The sequence below is a fragment of the Pseudorca crassidens genome, chromosome 4 (assembly GCF_039906515.1).
Source record: "Pseudorca crassidens isolate mPseCra1 chromosome 4, mPseCra1.hap1, whole genome shotgun sequence".
NCBI lineage: Eukaryota > Metazoa > Chordata > Mammalia > Artiodactyla > Delphinidae > Pseudorca > Pseudorca crassidens.
Window position 1 is genome coordinate 86,526,210 of NC_090299.1, and position 23,757 is coordinate 86,549,966.

General features: G+C 33.5%; 1 protein-coding gene across 1 annotated transcript; it reads left to right on the forward strand.

Moving 5' to 3' along the window:
• Window positions 1–524: 524 nt before the first annotated feature.
• On the forward strand, window positions 525–4,910 carry CSN3 (casein kappa). Its single transcript, XM_067734704.1, has 3 exons — window positions 525–590; window positions 3,261–3,293; window positions 4,452–4,910. Exons 1-3 carry the CDS (start codon window positions 534–536, stop codon window positions 4,908–4,910), a joined length of 549 nt encoding a protein of 182 aa, XP_067590805.1. The 5' UTR covers window positions 525–533.
• Window positions 4,911–23,757: the final 18,847 nt, after the last annotated feature.

Here is a 23,757-nt window from a genome sequence, read left to right on the forward strand (position 1 = left end):
CTTGATAATCTCAACACTTGACACAGTGCTTTGTTCCTAGTAGGTTCTTGGTGCATGTAAAATGAGTATATGATTAACCTTATAATGGTACTTTCAGTAATATAACCAAATATTAAATTCATTCCGTTTATACTGTTTGGTTTTTCTAAAGCTTTTGATAAAATAGATTTTCCACATTGGCTAAATCTACCCCTAAATCTGACTCTTTCTTTCCCCTTAAACCAAAGATAACATTGTTCCAAATCACTCTTAAATTATTAGCAACAGACCCTTTTAATGTAATGGGGTTTTTTTGTTTGTTTTTTTGCGGTACGTGGGCCTCTCACTGTTGTGGCCTCTCCCGTTGCAGAGCACAGACTCCGGACGCGCAGGCTCAGCGGTCATGGCTCATGGGCCCAGCCGCTCCAAGGCATGTGGGATCTTCCCAGACCCAGGCACGAACCCATGTTCCCTGCATCGGCAGGCGGACTCTCAACCACTGCGCCACCAGGGAAGCCCTAATGTAATGTTTTTAATTTTTATTTTTAGGTGCAATGATGAAGAGTTTTTACCTAGTTGTGACTATCCTGGCATTAACCCTACCTTTTTTGGTGAGTTAATTTCATCTGATCAATTTGTATCAAAACTTTTTAAAAAATTTATTTAAGGTCTCTAATTATGTAAATTTCTAAATACAGTCATATTTTATGGAACAAAACAGCTGCATACTAACTATATTTTCCTAATAGTAATTTATTTTTACATTTATTTCTCTTATAAAATTAAAGTCATGTTCTTCTGAATATACTTCTGGTTTCCAGGAATCAAGAAATCATACTTTATCATGTATAGAAAACCTTTAAAATTCTCATATGATAGAGAAAATACATTTTGGGGGAAAAACAGTAAATATTTTTAAATTATAATGTGATCTAAAAATTCACAAAAAATAAATACAGAAATCATAGACCAGGAGCAGAAATGTTTTTAATTAAATTCCTATCTCGTGCAGACTCCAATCCCTTAAGGGACTAAGTTCTTAAAAGATTAGGAGCTCGTTTAAGCTTTTTTACCAATTTCAAATAACTTGACAGGTACTTTTAACATTCAAACATATTGTAATTTTTGTTATAATCTTTCCATTATGTCAATTGAGACTCCTTCTCAGGGCTTATATCTACAAACAACTCTATGATTTTCAGGCATTTTCTTGAATTACATGCTGTGTATCAAGGCTATTGGAACAAGAAAAATGTTTGGAATTTTTTTTTCTTTTAATTTTTTCGACTTGTTTTCCTTATTGTTTTGCCTATTGCTCTGTTTTATTTTCATGTTCATTTGGGGATCCCAGGCACTTATTTGCCAATAGCAAGTACAGAAGGCAAACATCTCATGTTTTGTGACCTCCTCTTAGATTTTAAAATAAGGGAGGATGCTAGTCCTTGTTTCATAATTCATTTATTATTAAATTTAGATTTTCTTTTAAGTTAATATCTCAAATAATTATATTAGGTAAATTCTTGGAGTCAAACTTTTTAAATATTTGAATTACTATGGCTTTCACATTTATTTTCTTTCATTTATTCTCTGAAATTTGATTTTATTGTGGCCACCTGCATATTTAGAACTTGGGTTTTCTCTTTGAGTGAAAAGGATTAAAGTTTAAATCAGAAAGTGATCCACAACTGCCTGACCTATAGCAACCTCTTCTTGAGCTACTTGAGCCTGCTCTAGCCCCCAAATACTCCTTCTGGTTTTCACAAAGCTACAAGCCCCACAGACATGAAGAAATAATTCAAAAGAAGAATGAAAGTTTATAGATTGTACCATCCAATCTTATGAGCAATCAAAATTATACAAATTAAAACAGCAATATGATAGCATCTTTTATGTGCTAAATTTATTCCTTCTCTCCAAAATAAAAATAGTTAAGATACAATTTATTACTAGCAATTATGAGATGAACTGCACAACCTTATAGCCTACTGGTGGCATTATAAGTTGGCATAAATTTTCTGTACAGCAGTTTAATAATTTCTATCGAAGAATTTCTCCCCCAAAATCACATTTTTGAAAAACTGTCTTAAGAAATCAATTAAAACTATTTAAAAGGCCACTGATATCCAGATGTTATTCATCTCTCTATTTATAATAAAACATTTTTTGGAAAAAGCTTTAATGGTTAACAATAAAGAACAAACATTTCATGACATAGTCATTGATTATTTATATTTCTACTATGAATATGTAAGTATGAAAACTATGATATAATGGAAAACTGCTATGAGAGATCAAACTTCTTTTAAAAGAAGTAAGATACAAGATACTAAAATGAACATATACCAGGAATACATAATACATATAGATTGGTATTATATTTAAATGTCTAGATTATCAGGATTTTTGAGTATAGGCAAACTTTCAATATTTATATAACTTTCTAAATTTTAAACTAGTGATTTAATAAATTTGGAGAAAAATAAGTCTCTGTCTCGTATTACACACCAGTATTTTTTTTCTAATCTCTGATTTTCTATACCTACAACTTCCAAAAGTTTTGTAGAGTCTTTTATATCCAAGTGATATGTGTAAAGTCTTAAACTAGAACTGTCATTTTTAAAATATTTACCATTATGAACTCACTCAAAAGTTTATAAAACTTTTGTGAGTTTTAAAGCTTCATAAAATTGCTAACTCCTGATTTCCTATGAAGGTTGTAATCCAGAATTAAGAAAAACACTATAAATACACAAAATTTGATTTTTTAAATGGTATTATTTATACACTTATATACTGACGTTTTGCTAGATATTTTTAATCAAGAAAACCTCATAAATCATCTTAGTAGGAGAACAAAAACAGAAAAATATGCTCAACGCTCCTCTTATTTTTAACAATGTATATTCAGTACAAACTGAATATAGGTTGTTCATGTTCTTCATTTAAGCAAATATCATGTATTACATTTGTTGGGGTCAAATGATCATATTCTTTTCAACCTTGAATTTTTCTCCCTAAACAGTGATTTTTAAAGACAACTTATCCATGGAGCTCATTATTACTATTTTAGTTAGTATATTTATGTCACTTCTTGAGTGGTTCACAGACTATGGTTAGTTAACCATGGAAAGTGCTTTATAATATTTTACAATACTAAAATAAAAACAAAAAAATGTTTTGTCTTTGATATAAAAGACATTTTTAAAACCACAAGAAAATCTAGACTCTTTCTTGCTTTTTTTTAACTTCTTATTTCTCATTCTTTCTCTGAATCTCGCCAGAGTGCAGAGGGGCAAAACCAGGAACAATCAACAGTAAGTTCAAATGTTTCCCGTAGAGATATGAACTCCAAAGTATAATATTATGCAAAGTTTAATGATATTAAAATGCCTCTGTCTAAACACTAAGTAAATATTTAAACTCCATGAAATAATCTAATAATCCTTGTAAAAAACATCACTTCAACAACCAATTATATGAATCAACCTCAATGTTTATCTGAAAATCTCAGTATCATTTTGTAGGCCAAGTCATGTCTTTTGATTTTCATATGTATTTAGTAACATGAGAAAACCCTCTCAGAATTTAGTAGTGGGAAAAAATGAAAACAAAAGCAAAGTTTAATATTTCTCCTGTCTACTTTTTAAGACTTGGGGAAAGATCCCTCTCTGACCCTTCTTTGAATACTTCTCATACACTTGTATTTACTTCTACCTTTTGTTTCCCCAATCTGTTTGAATGAATAGGTCTCCATTCATGAGAAAGGCTTGCTTTGCCGTGTAATTTTGTTGATTTGTTTCTATGTATATGGAAAGATCTAACGACGTATTTTTATAACTGCACATAATTAATAGAACTGAAGCAAATAAAAATAGAAAATTTCCTAACTGATCTTTAATGGATAAAACTAGGCTGAAAAAAATCCAAAGTATAAATCCAGAAATCCATATCACATTATTTTACTATTCTGCTATAATTAGTTTAGAAAAAAATGTGCCCTCAGCCTAATCCTTTGATAAATAAAATACAATTACAAACATGTGGTGAGAATGTATATATACACGTATAAGGAAAAATATATACATAGTTTTTTCTGTGTGTAGTATGTTTGTATACTGTATGTCAAAGCACTCTATGAGACTGGTCTAGCTGTGGTACTTATAATGTACAGCATTTACTGAGCACTTTTTGTGTATGCCAAGCTCTGGTCAATATGATTTACATTATGGATTAGCTCATCTAATTTTTTTAACTAATATTATTTTTAACGTTTGTTGAAAATCAAGAAGTAGAAGGGAAGTGTACAAATCCATATCTTGTAAAATAATATGGTTGCTGGGTTCACTATGTCCAATGTTGTACTTACTTAACATCAAATACTGTAATGTTGTATTTCAAAAAATTCTGATTTAAGACATCTCTTCATTCTAGCCTACAATAATACTATTCTGCATAATTTATTCTTTTTGCAGCGCTGTGAGAATGATGAAAGATTGTTCAAAGAAAAAACAGTAAAATATATCCCAATTCATTATGTGCTGAGTAGGTATCCTAGTTATGGACTCAATTACTACCAGCACAGACCAGCTGTACTAATTAATAACCAATTTATGCCTTACCCATATTATGCAAAGCCAGTTGAAGTTAGGCCACATGCCCAAATTCCTCAATGGCAATTCCTGCCAAATATCTACCCACCTACTGTGGCACATCACCCACACCCACGTCCATCATTTCTTGCCATTCCACCAAAGAAAACTCAGGATAAAACAGTCATCCCTATCATCAGTACCATTGCTACTGATGAGCCTACACTTATACCTACCACTGAACCAATAGTGAACACTGTAGTTACTCCAGAAGCTTCCTCAGAATTCATCACGAGTACACCTGAGACCACCACAGTCCAAGTTACTTCACCTGTGGTCTAAAAACTAAGGAAACATCAAAGAAGACAACACAGGTAAATGAGCAAAAGACAAAATGAATAATAGACAAGATTCATGGATTTATCAAAACAATCATAAAATCTAAAATAGTATAGATGGATAAATTAAATCTGTTACAGGAGCAGGGTAATTATAACTTTAATTTGGTGGTGCCTTAGCATTGATACACTAGATTCTTTTCCAACAAGAAATGAAAAATAATCGTATTTTACAAAATGAAGAAAAATTGGGAACTTTTTTATCAAACTTTTTTCAACAACTGGAACACTCCTAGAATCTATTTGTTTTATTTTATTCCTATTCACAGACAAAGACAGTGGAGTAAATAACTATTAAACTCATGATTTTTCTTATCTCAAAAATGCAACTCCTTAGAACAATGTATATAGGATATGAGTTTAAATACATTTTAATTGTATAACAGTGCTCTTGCATTCAACAGTGTTCTTGCACTCTAATTTTGGTATGAATAGAGTGAAAGGAAATGATAGGCTTCCCATGTAGCTTTTTGATTTAAAATACAACTCGGTGTGACATAGTGGTAACAGCATTAAATCAGAGAAGGCTGCTTCTTCCATTGTGTGATCTTAGGCAAGTCATTACTCTCAACGAACTTTCAGTTTCTCATAATTTTGGTTGCTATGAGGTTCAAGTGAGAAAGCATATTGTGAATGAGTTGTAAAAAGTGATCAGTCATGAACTGTAATGCTTTAGAAAAGATAAAGTAAAATTAGTAAATACTAAAATTTATTTTCAACTAACATCTCAAGTCCTTACTAAATTATCAAAACTACATAACTATCTCAGTTTATTCCTGTAGCAGCCATGTGGAACGGATTATATTACCATCCTGAATTCACAAAAAAAAAAAAAAGCCAATAAATGCAAGTTACTACAGCTAGAAAGTTCAAAACTGGGAACCAAATCAAACCTGCTTGATTTCAGATAGTGAGGCTTCATTAGTATGTCGCCTATTTCCATATGGGCTAATTTGCAAAAAAAAAAAAACAGAAAACAAACTATAATTTCCCAAGATCAGCATATGTGTAAATTTTATTATTGAGTTATGTTTAATAAGACTTCTGGTAAGAAAAAAAACATAAGTTAATAAATCTTTGACTCATTAAATTTTTGAAAACAAAAGGAGAAAATTAATGGAGACAACGTGAAAGCAAGTAACTGAGTATTCAATTGTCCATTTTATTGATCTAAAATACATTATTACATGATTGTTTTTAACAGAATAATCATTATCTCAGTAGTTACATTTGTTCAAAACTAATGAACCTAGATTTCTAAGTTAAAACCACTGTATAATATCACTTATAAAAAAGAATGTATAGGACTGTGTCTTTCTGTAAATATCAGGTGAAGGCAGTTATTTCAGTTCACTATATGTGGAATTTAAATATTTAAATTTAGATATTTAATTTGATAGTCTCCTTGATACAGACATTAGGCAAATCGGAAGCTAAATAAAAGTCTACATATCATGAGAACGGTTAGCACATTATGAACTAAATTCCTAAACTGTCATTTTTATAGGTCTTTCTGAAACCAAGTGACTGCTTCACACTGTCCTTTAGCCAGTTGTCTGCCTTCAGTGAAGAGAGAAAATGATTTTCACAGATTCGGCTCCTTTCTCTTCTCCCCTTACATTTTACATCCATGCCACATTTAATTTTTTGATTCCTGCATAATAAAGCCAATTGAATGCAATGGATCTCTTAATTTGAAATAGTCTGTGAATACACCTCAGGGATATTTGAAACTTTGAAATTCAAAGATAAATTTAGTGTGAGTTTGAGTACACACATTTAATTGGAGGCAAAGTTCATAATTTCGTCTGATTTTCAAAGTGGTCCATGGTTTAACACTGATTAAGAACATCTTCTGCAGGATGACACTGGAACATCTAAATTTATGGCTAAGTCATTGGGACCAGAGAAGAACTAAGCTATAGTGTTCAACTCCAGAAGACCACAAAGTGACTCTTGGGAGCCATGAGAACTCTAGAGGTAGCATTAAATTTAGGTGTCAAAATGTAATGCTAATTTTAGTCTAAATCATTCCCAAGAGCAAATTCCAGATACAGACAGGTTACAGATGACCACAACTACAAACACAGATAGATATATGGCAAAATAAACAAGAGTTGACTCTTGACCTGCATGAACCAGTTTCCGCCAGACTTGAAGCTATAGTCTCACACCTGTCAAACTCACATTCATACAAACACACACACACACACACACACACACACACACACACACCAGGAAGCTTATGGAATTGAGGTCTTCCAGTCTACAAAAATTGATGAATACTCAAAGTCCAAAAATATGGCAGTTTTTCCCTTAATGAAATATTGCAAGTAAAATGAGTGGGTCATGTATGTGCTTGCTCCATATTTAACACATCATGCCAGGAAAAATACAAATCACTCAACCCGTACAAAGGGCTTACTGTCACTCTTTTGCTGAAACCCTCAATAGATGTTCTATTGTTAGGAGTGGTTTACAAAACTTTACCTTCTCTCTCACTCAAATGCTAGAGTCTGGAAGAGAGGGCTGGTCAGGAACATGGCATGGCTGGGCTTCATTTGCTATGATCTTTAATAATATTACTAATTTCTAGAAAAATGAAGTTAAAGGATGGAAGAAATAGAATTTATTTCATTAATTAATAAAACATTTATCTCAAAGTACTATAAGAATTATTATGGAATACAAAACAACAATAATAATAATAAGCAATCAACAGTTATATATTATAGACCATAGGCCAATTTTCTCTTTGCTCATATATATTCAATCTTTTAATAGTTACTCATGGACTACATATTATTATTATTGTTACTATTATTATTATGAAAGAGAATTGAAGTAATTTTCTCCAAGTGGAACTGGAATTGAACACGGATAATTTTGCTTTAAAATCCTTGTTTTTAATCTTGTGAACACTACTATAAAAGCATTTCCACACTGGGTGGTGAAATAAAATATGAAACAAAATACTGTGAAACAGGAAAAATATTCTTGTCTTAATATTGGCTCATATTAATACAATAATATGTCTAACTAAAATAACATTAATAAAAAGAGTTGTTAAAAGTAGGATTTTAAATAAAACACTTACCTCCCTGATATGACATTATCTGAACTTTTGTACCAATTGGATTAACCAGTTAGAGTTTACTGTGTAAGTAATATGGCAGAGTAAATCCCTCAACTACTATTTACATGTTAAGAAAATACATTGGTGAGTTGGTTATTTTGGATTTGGATAAATTACTTTCAGATGCAAGGGTCCATTCACGTGAAGGCAGTTTATATGAGAAATTATATCTTTAGCACAGAAAAGAAATGGGATCTGGAGATTTACACATATTCATTTTTCAATTATTTGCCAAATGCCCACTATGTGAATACAGCATGTTTCCTCCCCGCCTCTAGGACCTCACAGACTAATGAGATTAGAAAAACATCTTATTATTCAGTCTTGTAACACAGCCTTATCTGAAAGTTCTCAGGTCTTCCACAAATGCAGTGATAAGTTATATAATAAATATTTATTTAGCACTTTAAAATGTATAAAGAGCTTTCACACATAGAAACCTCTTAATCTTCATCAATAACCTCTTAAAATAATTTCTTATTAATCCTCATTTTGTATATGTGAACACAACTTTAAAGTAGTTAAACATAAGAGAGTGAAAATTTATAGGCCTTAGATTTAGATAGAACTGAATTAAAGGTTTAGCTCAAAATTGCTTAACTGTGTGACCCTGGGTAGCAGATAAATAAAGTGGACAATAACATTTTTTGATTTATTGATATACGTGTTAGGCTCTGTATCAAGTATTTTACAGGTTTTACTTTATTTATTTCACATAGTACTCCCTTAGAGAGGCACTATTATTATGTTCATATATAAACAAGGAAACCGAGACTCAGAGAGATTAATTTGCCCAAGAACAAAAAGCCACTACAGGGCTTCCCTGGTGGCGCAGTGGTTGAGTCTGCCTGCCGATACAGGGGAAACGGGTTCGTGCCCTGGTCTGGGAAGATCCCACATGCCGCGGAGCGGCTGGGCCCGTGAGCCATGACCGCTGAGCCTGCATGTCCGAAGCCTGTGCTCCGCAACGGGAGAGGCCACAACAGTGAGAGGCCCGTGTACCGCAAAAAAAAAAAAAAAAAAAAAAAAAAAAGCCACTACATATATATACTACCAGATGTAAAATAGATAGCTAGTGGGAAGCAGCCACATAGCACAGGGAGATCTGTGCTTTGTGACCACCTAGAGGGGTGGGATAGAGAGGGTGGGAGGGAGACACAAGAGGGAGAGGGAGGAGATATGGGGATATATGCATATGTATAGCTGATTCACTTTGTTATAAAGCAGAAACTAACACACCATTGTATAGCAATTATACTCCAATAAAGATGTTAAAAATAAATAAATAAAATAAAATGAAAATAATTTTAAAAAAATTAAATTTAAAAAAGCCACTAAATGGTAGAGTTTTGTTCTGAACTCTAGAAATTCAGTACACCAGCTTTTGTTACCTTACTACTTGGACAAAAAGCTTTTAGCCTAAGACATTCATTATAGTACCCTACTTTCACTGGACAGTCAATAAATTTTTATTTCCTTATTTGTAAAGAACATTCACTGTCCGCAAGACAAGGCCAATTTTCATGATCTTACTAATACTACCTTCCTATTTCATCTCTCCCCATTAGATCCTCATACCATTCACCCCAGTGACTCAGAAACTCCCCAGATGACCCTAGCTGTATTAATATCAACACCAGTACTTTTCTGAAGCTGCTCAAATCCTTTGGGTAATTCCTATCATGTAACCAAAATTTGACTCCTTGGCTTAGATATCACATCTTTAAGAAAAACTTTCCTTAACTTCCAAGATCAAGTGCTCGACTCATGTGCTACCACAGCATCCTTCCCCCTACCTATTCCTTTCCTATTTGTTATACCTCCCTGTCCACCTCTCCTGCTGGGATGTAAGCCCTATGAGCCCAGGAACTATGTTCTCCCACCACTGCCTCTCCAAGGTAAGGCCCAATACATTATAAGAGCTAAATAAATGTTTGCTAAACAAATGAGTAAGTAAAGGAATAAAAGGGTTTTTAATAATTGAAACTGAAATACCCATTTAATAGGATTAAATAATCTAGACATTCCTTACCAAAATCTAGGAAAAAAAAATGTTGACCTTAGCAGTTTATTACTGATCATAAACCAAATTACCAAAGGCCAATTTAAAACTCAAGAAAATTACCGAAAATCATACCAATCACAGCAATTTAAGGTATAAATATATAATGCTTTTTATAACTTAATCTCAGTTTTCAAGGAAGGAAAGCTGAATGCCAACAGAGCGATAACCAAATTGCTGTATCAATATTACGTTATCTTAACTCTACCACACTATTTAGAAAAAGGAAATGATGGCCTGTCCTCTTCCTAATCTTCCTAATGTTATAAATGGAGTAATGGCCAGATGCCTATATTATTAGAATAAAGGCTATAAATGTAATAAATGGGACAGATGAACAAAAATGGACCTGAAAGTTTGTGTATTCTTTTTTCTTCTTTTAACATGTTTATTGGAGTATAATTGCTTTACAATGGTGTGTTAGTTTCTGCTTTATAACAAAGTGAATCAGCTATACATATACATATATCCCCATATCTCCTCCATCTTGCATCTCCCTCCCATACTCCCCATCCCACCTAGGTGGTCACAAAGCACCGAGTTGATCTCCTTGTGCTCTGTGGCTGCTTCCCACTAGTTATCTATTTTACTTTTGGTAGTACATATAAGTTCATGCCACTCTCTCACTTCATCCCAGTTTACCTTTCTGCCTCCGCGTGTCCTCAAATCCATTCTCTATGTCTGGGTCTTTTTCCTGTCCTGCCCCTATGTTCTTCAGAACCATTTTTTCCTTTTTTTTTTCAGATTCCATATGTATGTGTTAGCATATGGTATTTGGTTTCCTCTTTTTGACTTACTTCACTCTGAATGACACACTCTAGGTCCATCCACCTCACTACAAATAACTAAGTTTTGTTTCTTTTTATGGCTGAGTAATATTCCATTGTATATATGTTCCACAACTTCTTTATCCATTCATCTGTTGATGGACACTTAGGTGGCTTCCATATCTTGTTTACTGTAAATAGAGCTACAATGAACATTGTGGTACATGACTCTTTTTGAATTATGGTTTCCTCAGGGTATATGCCCAGTAGGGGGACTGCTGGGTCATATGGTAGTTCTATTTTTAGTTTTTTAAGGAGCCTCCATACTGTTATCCATAGTGGCTGTATTAATTTACATTGCCACCAACAGTGCAAGAGGGTTCCCTTTTCTCCACAACCTCTCCAGCATTTATTCTTTGTAGATTTTTGGATGATGGCCATTCTGACCAGTATGAGATGATATCTCATTGTAGTTTTGATTTGCATTTCTCTAATAAGTAATGATGCTGAGCATTCTTTCATGTGTTTGTTGGCAATCTGTATATCTTCTTTGGAGAAATGTCTATTTAGGTCTTCTGCTCATTTTTGGATTGGGTTGCTTGTTTTTTTAAAATTGAGCTCCATGTGCTGCTTGTAAATTTTGGAGATTAAGACTCTGTCAGTTGCTTCATTTGCAAATATTTTCTCACATTCTGAGGGTTGTCTTTTCATCTTGTTTGTAGTTTCCTTTGCTGTGCAAAAGTTTTTAAGTTTCATTAGGTCCCGTTTGTTTATTTTTGTTTTTATTTCCGTTACTCTAGGAGGTGGATCCAAAAAGATCTTGCTGTGATTTATGTGAAAGAGTGTTCTTCCTATGTTTTCCTCCAAGAGTTTTATAGTGTCTGCTCTTACATTTAGGTCTTTAATCCATACTGAGTTTATTTTTGTGTATGGTGTTAGGGAGTGTTCTAATTTCATTCTTTTACATGTAGCTGTCCAGTTTTCCCAGCACCACTTATTGAAGAGACTGTCTTTTCTCCAAAGTATATCCTTGCCTCCTTTGTCATAGATTAGTTGACCATAGGTGCATGGGTTTATCAAAAGCACTTGATCCTTTTCCATTGATCTATATTTCTGTTTTTGTGCCAGTACCATATTGTGTGGATTACTCTAGCTTTGTAGTAAAGTCTGAAGTCAGGGAGTCTGATTCCTCCAGCTCAGTTTTTTTCCCCCCAAGACTGCTTTGGCTATTCAGGGTCTTTTGTGTCTCCATACAAATTTTAAGATTTTTTGTTCTAGTTCTGTAAAAAATGCCATTGGTAACTTGATAGGGATTGCACTGAATGTGTAGATTGCTTTGGGTAATAGAGTCATTTTCAGAATATTGATTCTTCCAATCCAAGAACATGGTATATCTCTCCATCTCTTTGTATCATCTTTAATTTCTTTCATCAGTGTCCTATAGTTTTCTGCATACAGGTCTTTTGTCTGCCTAGGTAGGTTTATTCCTAGGTATGTTATTCTTTTTGTTGCAATGGTAGATGGGAGTGTTTCCTTAATTTCTTTTTCAGATTTTTCATCATTAGTTTATAGGAATGCAAGAGAGTTCTGTGCATTAATTTTGTATCCTGTAACTTTACCAAATCCATTGATTAGCTCTAGTAGTTTTTCGTGGCATATTTAGGATTCTCTATGTATAGTATCATGTCATCTGCAAACAGTGAGAGTTTTAATTCTTCTTTTCCAAGTTGTATTATTTTTATTTCTTTTTCTTCTCTGATTGCCATGGCTAGGATTTCCAAAACTATGTTGAATAATAGTGGTGAGAGTGGACATCCTTGTCTTGTTCCTGATCTTAGAGGAAATGCTTTCAGGTTTTCACCATTGAGAATGATGTATGCTGTGGGTTTGTCATATATGGCCTTTATTATGTTGAAGTAGTTTCCCTCTATGCCCACTTTCTGGAGAGATTTTTATCATAAATTGGTGTTGAATTTTGTTGAAAGCTTTTTCGGCATCTATTGAGATGATCATATGGTTTTTCTTCTTCAATTTGTTAATATAGTGTATCACATTGATTGATTTACATATATTGAAGAATCCTTGCATCTCTGGGATAAATTCCACTTGATCATGGTGTATGATCCTTTTAGTGTGTTGTTGGATTCTGTTTGCTAATATATTGTTGAGGAATTTTGCATCTATATTCATCAGTGATATTGGTCTCTAATTTTCTTTTTTTTTGTAGTATCTTTGTCTCGTTTTGGTATCAGGGTGATGGTGGCCTCATAGAATAAGTTTGAGAGTTTTTCTTCCTCTGCAAATTTTTGGAAGAGTTTGAGAAGGATGAGTGTTAGCTCTTCTCTAAATGTTTGATAGAATTCCCCTGTGAAGCCATCTGGTCCTGGTCCTTGTTTGTTGGAAGATTTTTAATCACAGTCTCAATTTTATTACTTGTGATTGGTCTTTTAATATTTTCTATTTCTTCCTGGTTCAATCTTGGAAAGTTAAACCTTTCTAAGAATTTGTCCATTTCTTCCAGGTTGTCCATTTTATATGACACAGGGTTGCTTGTAGTAGTCTCTTAGGATGCTTTGCATTTCTGCGGTGTCTGTTGTAACTTCTCCTTTTTCATTTCTAATTTTATTGATTTGAATCCTCTCCCTCTTTTTCTTGATGAGTCTGGCTAATGGTTTATCAATTTTGTTTATCTTCTCAAAGAAGCTTTTAGTTTTATTGATCTTTGCTATTGTTTTCTTTGTTTCTATTTCATTTATTTCTGCTCTGATCTTTATGATTTCTTTCCTTCTACTAACTTTGTGTTTTGTTTGTTCTTCTTTCTCTAATTCCTTTAGGTGTAGTGTTAGATTGTTTATTTAAGATGTTTGTTGTTTCTTGAGGTAGGATTGTATTGCTATAAACTTCCCTCTTAGAACTGCTTTTGCTGCATCCCATAGGTTTTGTGTCATCGTGTTTTCATTTTCATTTGTCTCTAGGTATTTTTTGATTTCTTCTTTGATTTCTTCAGCGATCTCCTGGTTATTTAGTAACGTATTGTTTAGCCTCCATTTGTTTGTGTTTTACATTTTTTCCATGTAATTGATTTCTAATCTCATAGTGTTGTCATTAGAAAAGATGCTTGATATGATTTCAATTTTCTTAAGTTTACTGAGTCTTGATTTGTGACCCAAGATGTGATCTATCCTGGAGAATGTTCAGTGTGCATTTGAGAAGAAAGTGTAATCTCCTGTTTTTGGATGGAATTCCTATAAATCTGAATTAAATCTACCTGGTCTATTGTGTCATTTAAAGCTTGTGTTTCCTTATTAATTTTCTGTTTGGATGATTTGTCCATTGGTAAGCAAGTTTTGAAACATGAAAAATTCAGTAAAATCTATTCATTAAACATAACTGCAAATAGGCCTTTGCAATAAGTAAAAAGTGAGGGCTTCCCTGGTGCCACAGTGGTTGAGAGTTGGCCTGCTGATGCAGGGGACATGGGTTCCTGCCCCAGTCCGGGAGGATCCCACATGCCACGGAGCAGCTGGGCCCGTGAGCCATGGCCACTGAGCCTGCAAATCTGGAGCCTGTGCTCTGCAACAGGAGAGGCCACAACAGTGAGAGGCCCGTGTACCACAAAAAAAAAAAAGAGGGAGACTTACAGTGCTTTTATGTTTTTTTAATAATGTTCTATCAAATACAAAAGTAAATATGTTAGCCAGGAACTGCTTGGAGGTCTTGTTTAAATAAATGAGAAATTATTTTATGAAATTGGTAAAATAAAGAGGTCATTTAAACCATGTTGATCTCATCATTTTTTTTTTTTTTGCAGTACGTGGGCCTCTCACTGTTGTGGCCTCCCTCATTGTGGCCTCTCCCAGAGCACAGGCTCCGGACGCGCATGCTCAGTGGCCATGGCTCACGGGTCCACCTGCTCTGCAGCATGTAGGATCTTCCTGGACTGGGGCACGAACCCATGTCCCCTGCATCAGCAGGCAGACTCTCAACCACTGTGCCACCAGGGAAGCCCTCATCAATTATTTTTAACTGTCATCAACAGTGTTCTTTGAAACCACATTGTGAAGCAAATGATCATAAAAGAAATCATATTTTCCAAAGAAAAATTAGACTGGAGTTCATATTTTTTAGCACCAATAAATTCATATGACCAAAACCAAAGCCAGAATAAATATTATATAGCTCTAAAAATTGTTAAAATATTGTCAAAGAATAACTTTGAGAATTTAGTTATTTGCATGAAAGTGAGGGGCACTGTTTTCAACAAACAAAGGAAAAATGAGAATTGTGATAAGAAGAAAATAGAGGGGAAAAAAGATGCTGTCTTGAAATTGTAAGTTATATTTTACATTTTGGCAGTAAATCAGCAACTCACAAGGGGGTCAGCCTAGACAGGCACCACTTGAGTAGTTTCACTAGGGTCATCAAAAATTGATTATATGTTATTTGGAAAGTGAGAATGGGATGGTTCTTCTGTGTAAAATCTTCCAATGACCCTCCATTAACATTTTCAGCTTATTTAGAAAAGTTTGTGCCTTATCATTTACCAGAATTGTTTGAAACTATAATTATGCATTAAATTTTTAAAAAGTAAAATAAGGTTATTAAGCACATTGATTATACAGAGTCCATCACAGAACAGAGATTTATAAAGCACATAAAATATAAAATTATTGAATCAATATTTGACCCGTTAATTTTGTTGTAAATTATTAAATGTTATGTAATTATTAATATAGTTAACGTTATTAGAATTTAAAAGAGGATCTTTAAGATAAATTTGAAGCCTCAGGTCCAATTAAGACAAAATCTGCCCAGTGACATCTGATCTACTAAACTGATTTTCTCTCTAGAAAACCTAGAAATCTAAAATGAATCAAATCTTTTAAAATAATTCCAGGAACTGTATTGTGGGTAGCACTCCAAGTTCAAAATCATTCTTGTCAAACATAAAGATTAGAGCATCTAAATATGTAGTTATAGAAAGAATATCAATTGGGAAGAGTTTAAGGAAAGGCTCATGGATTTGATTTTTTTTTTTCATATCCCCAAAACATAATTGGTAACTGGCGTGGGAAAAGAGAGTCAATGACACTCCTTGTTTTATTGAAATTGAGACAATGGATGAAGAAAAATAAGCTAGGAGAGTATTTCTTTTGTTCAATATTTGAATATGAACCCCATGGCATTTTGATGGAACTGGACTCAGTGTCACTAACCATCCCCTAATCACATGAAGTCTTGATTCAAAGGATTTAAGAAGGGAAATTTGGAATGTAAATAAGTAGTAGTGTGAAGGGGAGGCTGCAGTAAATTATTTCACATATAAGAATGTTTATATAGTACTTGCTAAATATTTTCTTACAAAGGTAAAATAATTTTGTTCACTTGGCTATTTTGTTTTAATGATTTATTTAGAGCACTACTTTTTTCACACTTAATAAAAAATTAAAGTATCCCATCCCCTGTGCAAATTCCCACATTCTGTATATAATTAGAGCCAGGAAGTTTTATACATATTATGATCTTTTAATTCTAAGTTAGACAGCTTTCTATATTTTAAGATTTCTGAAACTAAATTGTTTTACAATTAATGATTTATGTTAGTAATTCTTTCCACTTATAATCTGTCATTTAGTTAATGGTTCCTCATATAATAATTGACATTCTAAAATTAAAGACAATGGTATTTTCTTGATTCTCACCTGTTATTTTTGCCACAATATAAACGGGGAAATTCAAAGCACCAAACTTGCCAAACTCACAAGCCTAGAAAGTGGCTGATGTGGGTTTGAATTCAGGTCTCTCTGATTCCAAAACCTGTAAACTTTCCATTATGTCCAATTGCCACTTTTATGTGACATGAAAGAGCTTTTCCTGATATATTCCTACTAATGATAACAGTCATAATAGTAATAAATAAATTTAGTTTATTATACACCATGAAATATTCTAAATGCTTTACATATATTAATTCTTTTAATCATCAGAAAGAATTTATGAATAGAATATTTCATTAGTATTATGAAGAGAATACTACTGTAATGCATATATGTAGGCTGAGACACTAAGGTCCTTTTTAGATGTTGCTTTGTTTTTATAATAAAAACATTAATTCCTTATTTATTTAATCTTATTCTATTTTTGTTGTCTTTTAGCTATAGTAATGAATAGGAAAACCTCTGTGCAAATATGATTTGGTCTTAGCACCAAGGTAAGCTTATTATTTGTGCTTGATGTTACTGAATTACAATTGAATTCTGATGGAATTTTTTTCTTTTAACTTGACAAGGGTCAAGAAATACCTGATCAGCCACCATGGCATGTATCTTCCAACCATTCACCTAACTTGAACCTCTCATTATGGATTGGACCTATCTGCGTTGTGCCATATTGACCTCCATCTCAACTATACAAATCTACCTCATCCCGACCACAATCATTTGACAAGATCTATTCAAATGACAGCAAATTTAACAGCAAATATTCCCCTTCCTTAGCTGTTTACATCAATTCAAATTCTACCACACTGATCAAAACCTCTAAATTCTCCAAGACTACTAAACCAAGCTCATCCTCGTTCAACTCAATTTAGGGAAATTCAGCAACCTCAATTTCAAACAAGAATAGCCCCAGCAGATCTAACAAGAACTAAATCTTCTCAGCATGATAGGTTTCAACAATGTGTTTCTATAGACCAACTATGTGTCTTAGAAACCTACCATGTTAGAATTCTTACTTACAAAATATTCTTAAAACATTTTCAACTGCTTATTCTAAGCCATCTCCTGCTGTTACCATGCCTATCCAAAATCCAACTCCTAATACCATTACTGAGTATAACATTGCTATTATCACTGCAACCACTCCCACGTCACCAACCCTACTACCACCACAGAGCTCACTATAACTAATGTTCTAACACTGGCAAGAGTACTGTAATTCCTATCTGGTTTGAAGATATTTTGTTTTTTTATGCCTAGGACTATGTTAATGTGTGTGTGTGTGTGTGTGTTTATGTGTTTGTGTGTGTATTGAGGGGAAGGGAATAAAAATTATAAAGCATGATCTCTTCCATCAAAAAGTTGAAACTCTAGGAAGTCAAAGGTACAAATTTCCAGTTATAAAATGAATAAGTGTTGAGGATGTAGTATACAGCATGGTAACCATAGTTAATAATACCATACTACATATTTGAGGGTAGATCATGAAAGTTCTCATCACAAGAAAAAAAAATATAAGTATGTATGGTGACAGATGCTAGCTGGACTTATCATGGTGACCATTTTGCAACATATACAAATATTGAATCATTACATTGTACATCTGAAACTAATACAATGTGATTATTATTTCTAAATTAATATTACCAAAACTAATGTTACATCAATTATACCTCAATAAAAAATTAAACCTCTAGTTAGAGTTAAAAACCAATACACATTTTAAAAAGTTTTAAAATTTTGTACAGACTTGTAGAAGAAGGCTTCATAGGGCTGGAATTTAGTTATAGATGGTGATTAAAAATATATGTTCTAAGTAAAGAGAACAACATGAGTGAATAACCCAAAATAAGAATAAGTAAGAGACATAAGACTTGATGTCCTAGAGTTATTTCATGTATAGGACTAAACACAAAGCCTCAATATACTAAGCAACAAATGCTTACTATCATTGTTATTTCATTACATGGCAGGTTAAACAAAAATACTGTCAAATAAGTAGATCCAGGTCATATTAGGAAGGCTCTAGAGCCCTAGGCCAAGGTTTTAGAAATTAAGTATAGAAAGCATGTAACCATTTTATTTGGTTGTTTTAAAAAGTAGCAACATCTATTTTGGCAAAGTGCTGGTCTTCTCAGACTTTATTTCCTATTTACTCATTCCTACATGAAAGTAGATTACACTTTTTCTGTTTAAATGACCACCTTATCCTGCTATTCCTAGTTTGCTGTTTATTTCTTCATCTGAATTTTCACTGTGTGAGAGCCAAGCATAATATCCTTTTTTAAAAAAATCAGCAAATAAATGATCAGAGAATGCCTGTCACATTCTCAAAAAAAATGATTCATTCATTAAAGAGAGGGAAAGACAAGCCACTTCAACTGAATAGTTTCAATGAATGATTTTGAATTATGGTATATATTACATACCCTCAAGATTCTAAGAGCATCATTATGACACCTGATTATGTTATGGCACTTTGTGTACATTAGGTGCTGCTTGAAAGCCCTAAATCAGAAAGTCATCCTGCTGGGATGATGCTTCATGATAAGGTGGTGCTTCCCTTGAATACCACTTAATTTTTGTTACTCTAATTGGATCCTTCAAAATACTCCTTAATCCATTGTAATTAAATCTCTAACCTAATTATTACCATAAAAATTATTAGCATTTATTCAGTAGTTAGCTATATTCCAGACAACGTGTTAAGCACTTTATATTGATTTATTCATTTAATACTTACAACAATTCTATCATAATGCAGAAAATGAATCAAGGAAAGATTAAGAATGGCTAGGAATTAAATCCAGGCAGGCTTACATCAAAACCTAAGCACTTTACTATTGCAATGTTTCTAAATAAGTCTTTCTACATTAAAACTGAAATTTCTCATGACTCCAGTTTTTCAAGAAAAATATATTAGAAATGTTAATAATATCTTATTGAAAAGATAATAGAAAATACAGTAGATATGTACCACGACTTCAAGAAACTTCAGTTTATCCTTGAATATTTTTCAGCTACTTGTTTTATGTCAAAATAGTAGTAAATTTCATAAAACGAACATATAAAGTACAGTGAGGTTTCAGATGAGGGAAAGAGTACTTCAAGTTGGGCATATAGGAAGGCTTTCAAGAGGTGAGGCTATTTGATCTGGACCTTAAAGGACATGAAGATCATTTAGATCCTTAGATTAGAAGGTTAAGGACATTCTAGACAGAGTGAAGAGCATCATAGAAGCAAAAGACCTTTAGGGGAAACAGGATGTAGTTTACATAATCAAGAGTATATGGTTCATGGTGAAAGTAGTACAGAGGAAAATAAGGTTAGAAAAAAAGGTGGGGTTCATTTCACATAGAATTTTGAACGAACCTTTTTTTTTTTTTTTGCGGTACGTGTGCTTCTCACTGTTGTGACCTCTCCCATTGCGGAGCACAGGCTCCGGATGCGCAGGCTCAGCGGCCATGGCTCACGGGCCCAGCCGCTCCGCGGCATGTGGGATCTTACCGGACTGGGGCACGAACGCATGTCCTCTGCATCGACAGGCGGACTCTTAACCACTGCGCCACCAGGGAAGCCCTGAACGAACCTTTTTTACAAGTATAACTGGTACTTGTGCTTCTGCCACTCACAACCTGCTAATTTCTGTCATTTCTCTAAGCACAGATACTACTGTCACTACTACTTCCAAGAATCTACCGAGTGTCACCACCTCAAGTCCCACTGCTGTTCCTACCCCCAACAAGCCCCTAAACCTATCATTTCCACAAGGACCAAATCATCACCAATATACACCCAAAGTTACCCACCACGTCTCCTTCTGGCACATGGGTCACTGTAACATCTGCATCAGCCAACAAAATTGACACTAAGTTTAGCACAAATGGATCTACAGGAAAAATGGGCACTGGAAAAATACTGGACCTAAGACTTCTTTGAATAATGAGAAGCCTAGCAAACCTGGAGCTTCCCTGAAACTTAATAAGTTCAGCACTAACAGTGATGATGATCATTTGGATTTTGATATTGATCTCAAAGCTGAAACCATTTTTGAAAAAGGAACAATTGCTACTTCTCCAAATGGTGACAATCCCAATAATGATTATAGTTCTATATAATATATGCAGTGAATAAGGCTGCAATCACAATTTGGAAAAAGGTTTGCAAGAGTATGTGTCAAGGACCAAGCTAGAGAACTAAATGCATAGCACTATAGCAATTAAGAACTAAACTTCCATTTTAAGCTCTCTATTGACTTAATGCTACAAAATAATAAAAATAAAATAATTTACTATAATTTTCTATTGCCGTATAGAGTGATGCTTTCAACCTCATTTAAAAAAAGACCTACTTGATAGATGAATTACTTGAGGAGATGCTACAAAAGACTTCAAGCATATGTTAATTTACAGTAACTAATAAAATCTACATCATCCCCCAACTTCATCTGCAAACATACTTTTCTATTTGGGGGGCCATTATTTCAAAGTTCTGTTGTTCTCCAAATCTCTATTAACAGAATATATGAACAGAAGACTGCTGTTGCTCCTTCTCCTACTACTAATAACATTAATAATAATAATAGGTAACACCTCTGTAGTACTTACTATGGCCTGGACACTGTTGTAAATATTTCTAAATATATATAGATCCATTCAATTTTTTAGAAGAAAAAATAGATAAATATTTATTAAATCTTGGGATGCAGAAGGACTTTCTTTTTTGTTAATTAATTTTTATTGGAGTATAGTTGCTTTACAATGTTGTGTTAGTTTCTACCATACAGCAAAATGAATCAGCCATACATATACATATATCCCATCTCTTTTGGACTTCCTTCCCATGCAGGTCACCACAGTGCATTAAGTAGAGTTCTCTGTGCTATACAGTATGTTCTCATTAATTATCTATTTTATACATAGTATCAATAGTGTATATGTGTCAATCCCAGTCTCCCAATTCCTCCCACCCTACCCCCGCTTTCCCCCTTGTTATCCATACATTTGTTCTCTACATCTGTGTCTCTATGTCTGTTTTGCAAATAGGTAGATCCACTTAATTCTTACAATAATTCTGTGGAATAAGAATTATCATTATCCTTATTTTACAGAGAAAACTGAGGTATGGATAAAGCAAGCCACTTATTCAAGATCAAACTTCTAGTAAGCAAGGCAGCTATGAATTGAACTCATCTGTTATAGTCTGTGTGTCTGACCACTGTTCTTACAACCAACCACTCAACCTAAATATCCAACTAGAAATATTCATAATCTGGTGGCAATAAGGCTTTCAATATTGTTTCCATCATTATAAGGATATGTTCTGCAAACAAGATTCTTTCAACTGAGTGTAATTTTATTATAAACTATCTTACTGGGAAAAGGGCAAATAATTAGTTGAGCTTTCCATGTTTCTTTTATATAGCTCAGAGAATAAAAATTAAAATTTCAGAATAAAAATATTGAAAATAAAAATAGTAGTTAGTGTAGCCACTATGGAAAACAGTATGGAGGTGCCTCAAAAAATTAAATATAGAACTACCATACGATCCAGCAATTCCAAAGAAAACAAAAACACTAACTCAAAAAGATACCTGCACCCCCATGTTCACTGCAGCATTCTTTACAATAAATAATATTTACAATGGCTACAACCTCAGTAGCCATTGATGGATGACTGGATAAGAAAATGTGGCATATACATACAATGGAATATTATTCAGCTATAGAAAAGAATGAAATCTTGCTATCTGCAACAACATAGATGGATCTTGAGGGCATCAGGCTAAGAAAATAAGACAGAGAAAGACAAATACTGTATTATCTCACTTATATGTGGAATCTTAAAAAAGTAAAAGAAAGAAAGAAAGAAAGCTCATAGATAAAGAGAACAAAAAGACTGGTGGTTGCCAGAGCTAGGGGTGGGGAAGGGTGGGTAGGGATTAGCTAATATGGGCAAGGTGTTCAAAAAGTACAAACTTCTAGTTTTAAAATAAGTGTAATGAGATTGTAATAAATCATGGTGACTATGTTTATTTTTTCAGGAATGGAAACAAAAGAACCTGTATCAATATCAGGTTAAGAAATTTTACTAGTATCTCAATTTATAGACATACTGGAGTAATATATGCACATAAATATCCTATAACTTTTATCTAGAGATCTCAAAATATACACTGTTACAAGGGGGGAGAAATATAAATATTTCTTAGAGATTCAGTAACACCTGTCTTCAATTTGAATGTACTATAGTTTTAGGACCATTAAATTTTCCCCTGCATTTTATCAACATACTTTCAAGTTTCTCAAGAATAATCATCATGCTTTAGCAAAACTTCTAAAAGCAAATTAATCTTTGAGTAAAGCAACTGTAAATAACTGGATTAAAATAAAATTATATGTCATTTATATTTTAATTTTAAATATTACTAGAAGAGTGACCTAAGTTTATGCTAAAATTTTGGAAAATACAAGAAAACCCAACAAAACACCATTATTCCTTAAACACAAAGGAGGAGGGGAAACAGTCTTCTAATCATAATGTATACACCTTTCATTGTTACAGTGCTATTTTCTCTACTTACATAAACAATGTATCATTTAACAGCGACATCTATAAAACTTTTTTTGTTTGGTTTTAGGGACTAATGCAGCCATTGACTTTTTTTTTTAAACATCTTTACTGGAATATAATTGCTTTACAATGTTGTGTTAGTTTCTGCTGTATAACAAAGTGAATCAGCTATATGTATACATATATCCCCATGTCTCCTCTCTCTTGCATCTCCCTTCCACCCTCTTATCCCATCTCTCTAGATGGTCACAAAGCACTGAGCTGATCTCCCTGTGTGATACAGCTGCTTCCCACTAGCTGTCTATTTTACATTTGGTAGTGTATATATATTAATGCTACTCTCTCACTTCGTCCCAGCTTACCCTTCCCCCTCCCCATGTCCTCAAGTCCATTCTCTACGTCTGTGTCTTTATTCCTGTCCTGCCCCTAGGTTCTTCAGAACCCCTTTTTTTTTTTTTGGATTCCATATATATGTGTTAGCATACGGTATTTGTTTTTCTCTTTCTGACTTACTTCACTCTGTATGACAGAAT

Bases quoted from the DNA above. Each gene is read 5' to 3' on its own strand.
- CSN3 (XM_067734704.1), top strand. From the start codon at position 534: ATGATGAAGAGTTTTTACCTAGTTGTGACTATCCTGGCATTAACCCTA. The intron at 591-3,260 runs GTGAGTTAATTT...GAATCTCGCCAG, and splicing joins CATTAACCCTACCTTTTTTG to AGTGCAGAGGGGCAAAACCA. The intron at 3,294-4,451 runs GTAAGTTCAAAT...TTCTTTTTGCAG, and splicing joins AAAACCAGGAACAATCAACA to CGCTGTGAGAATGATGAAAG.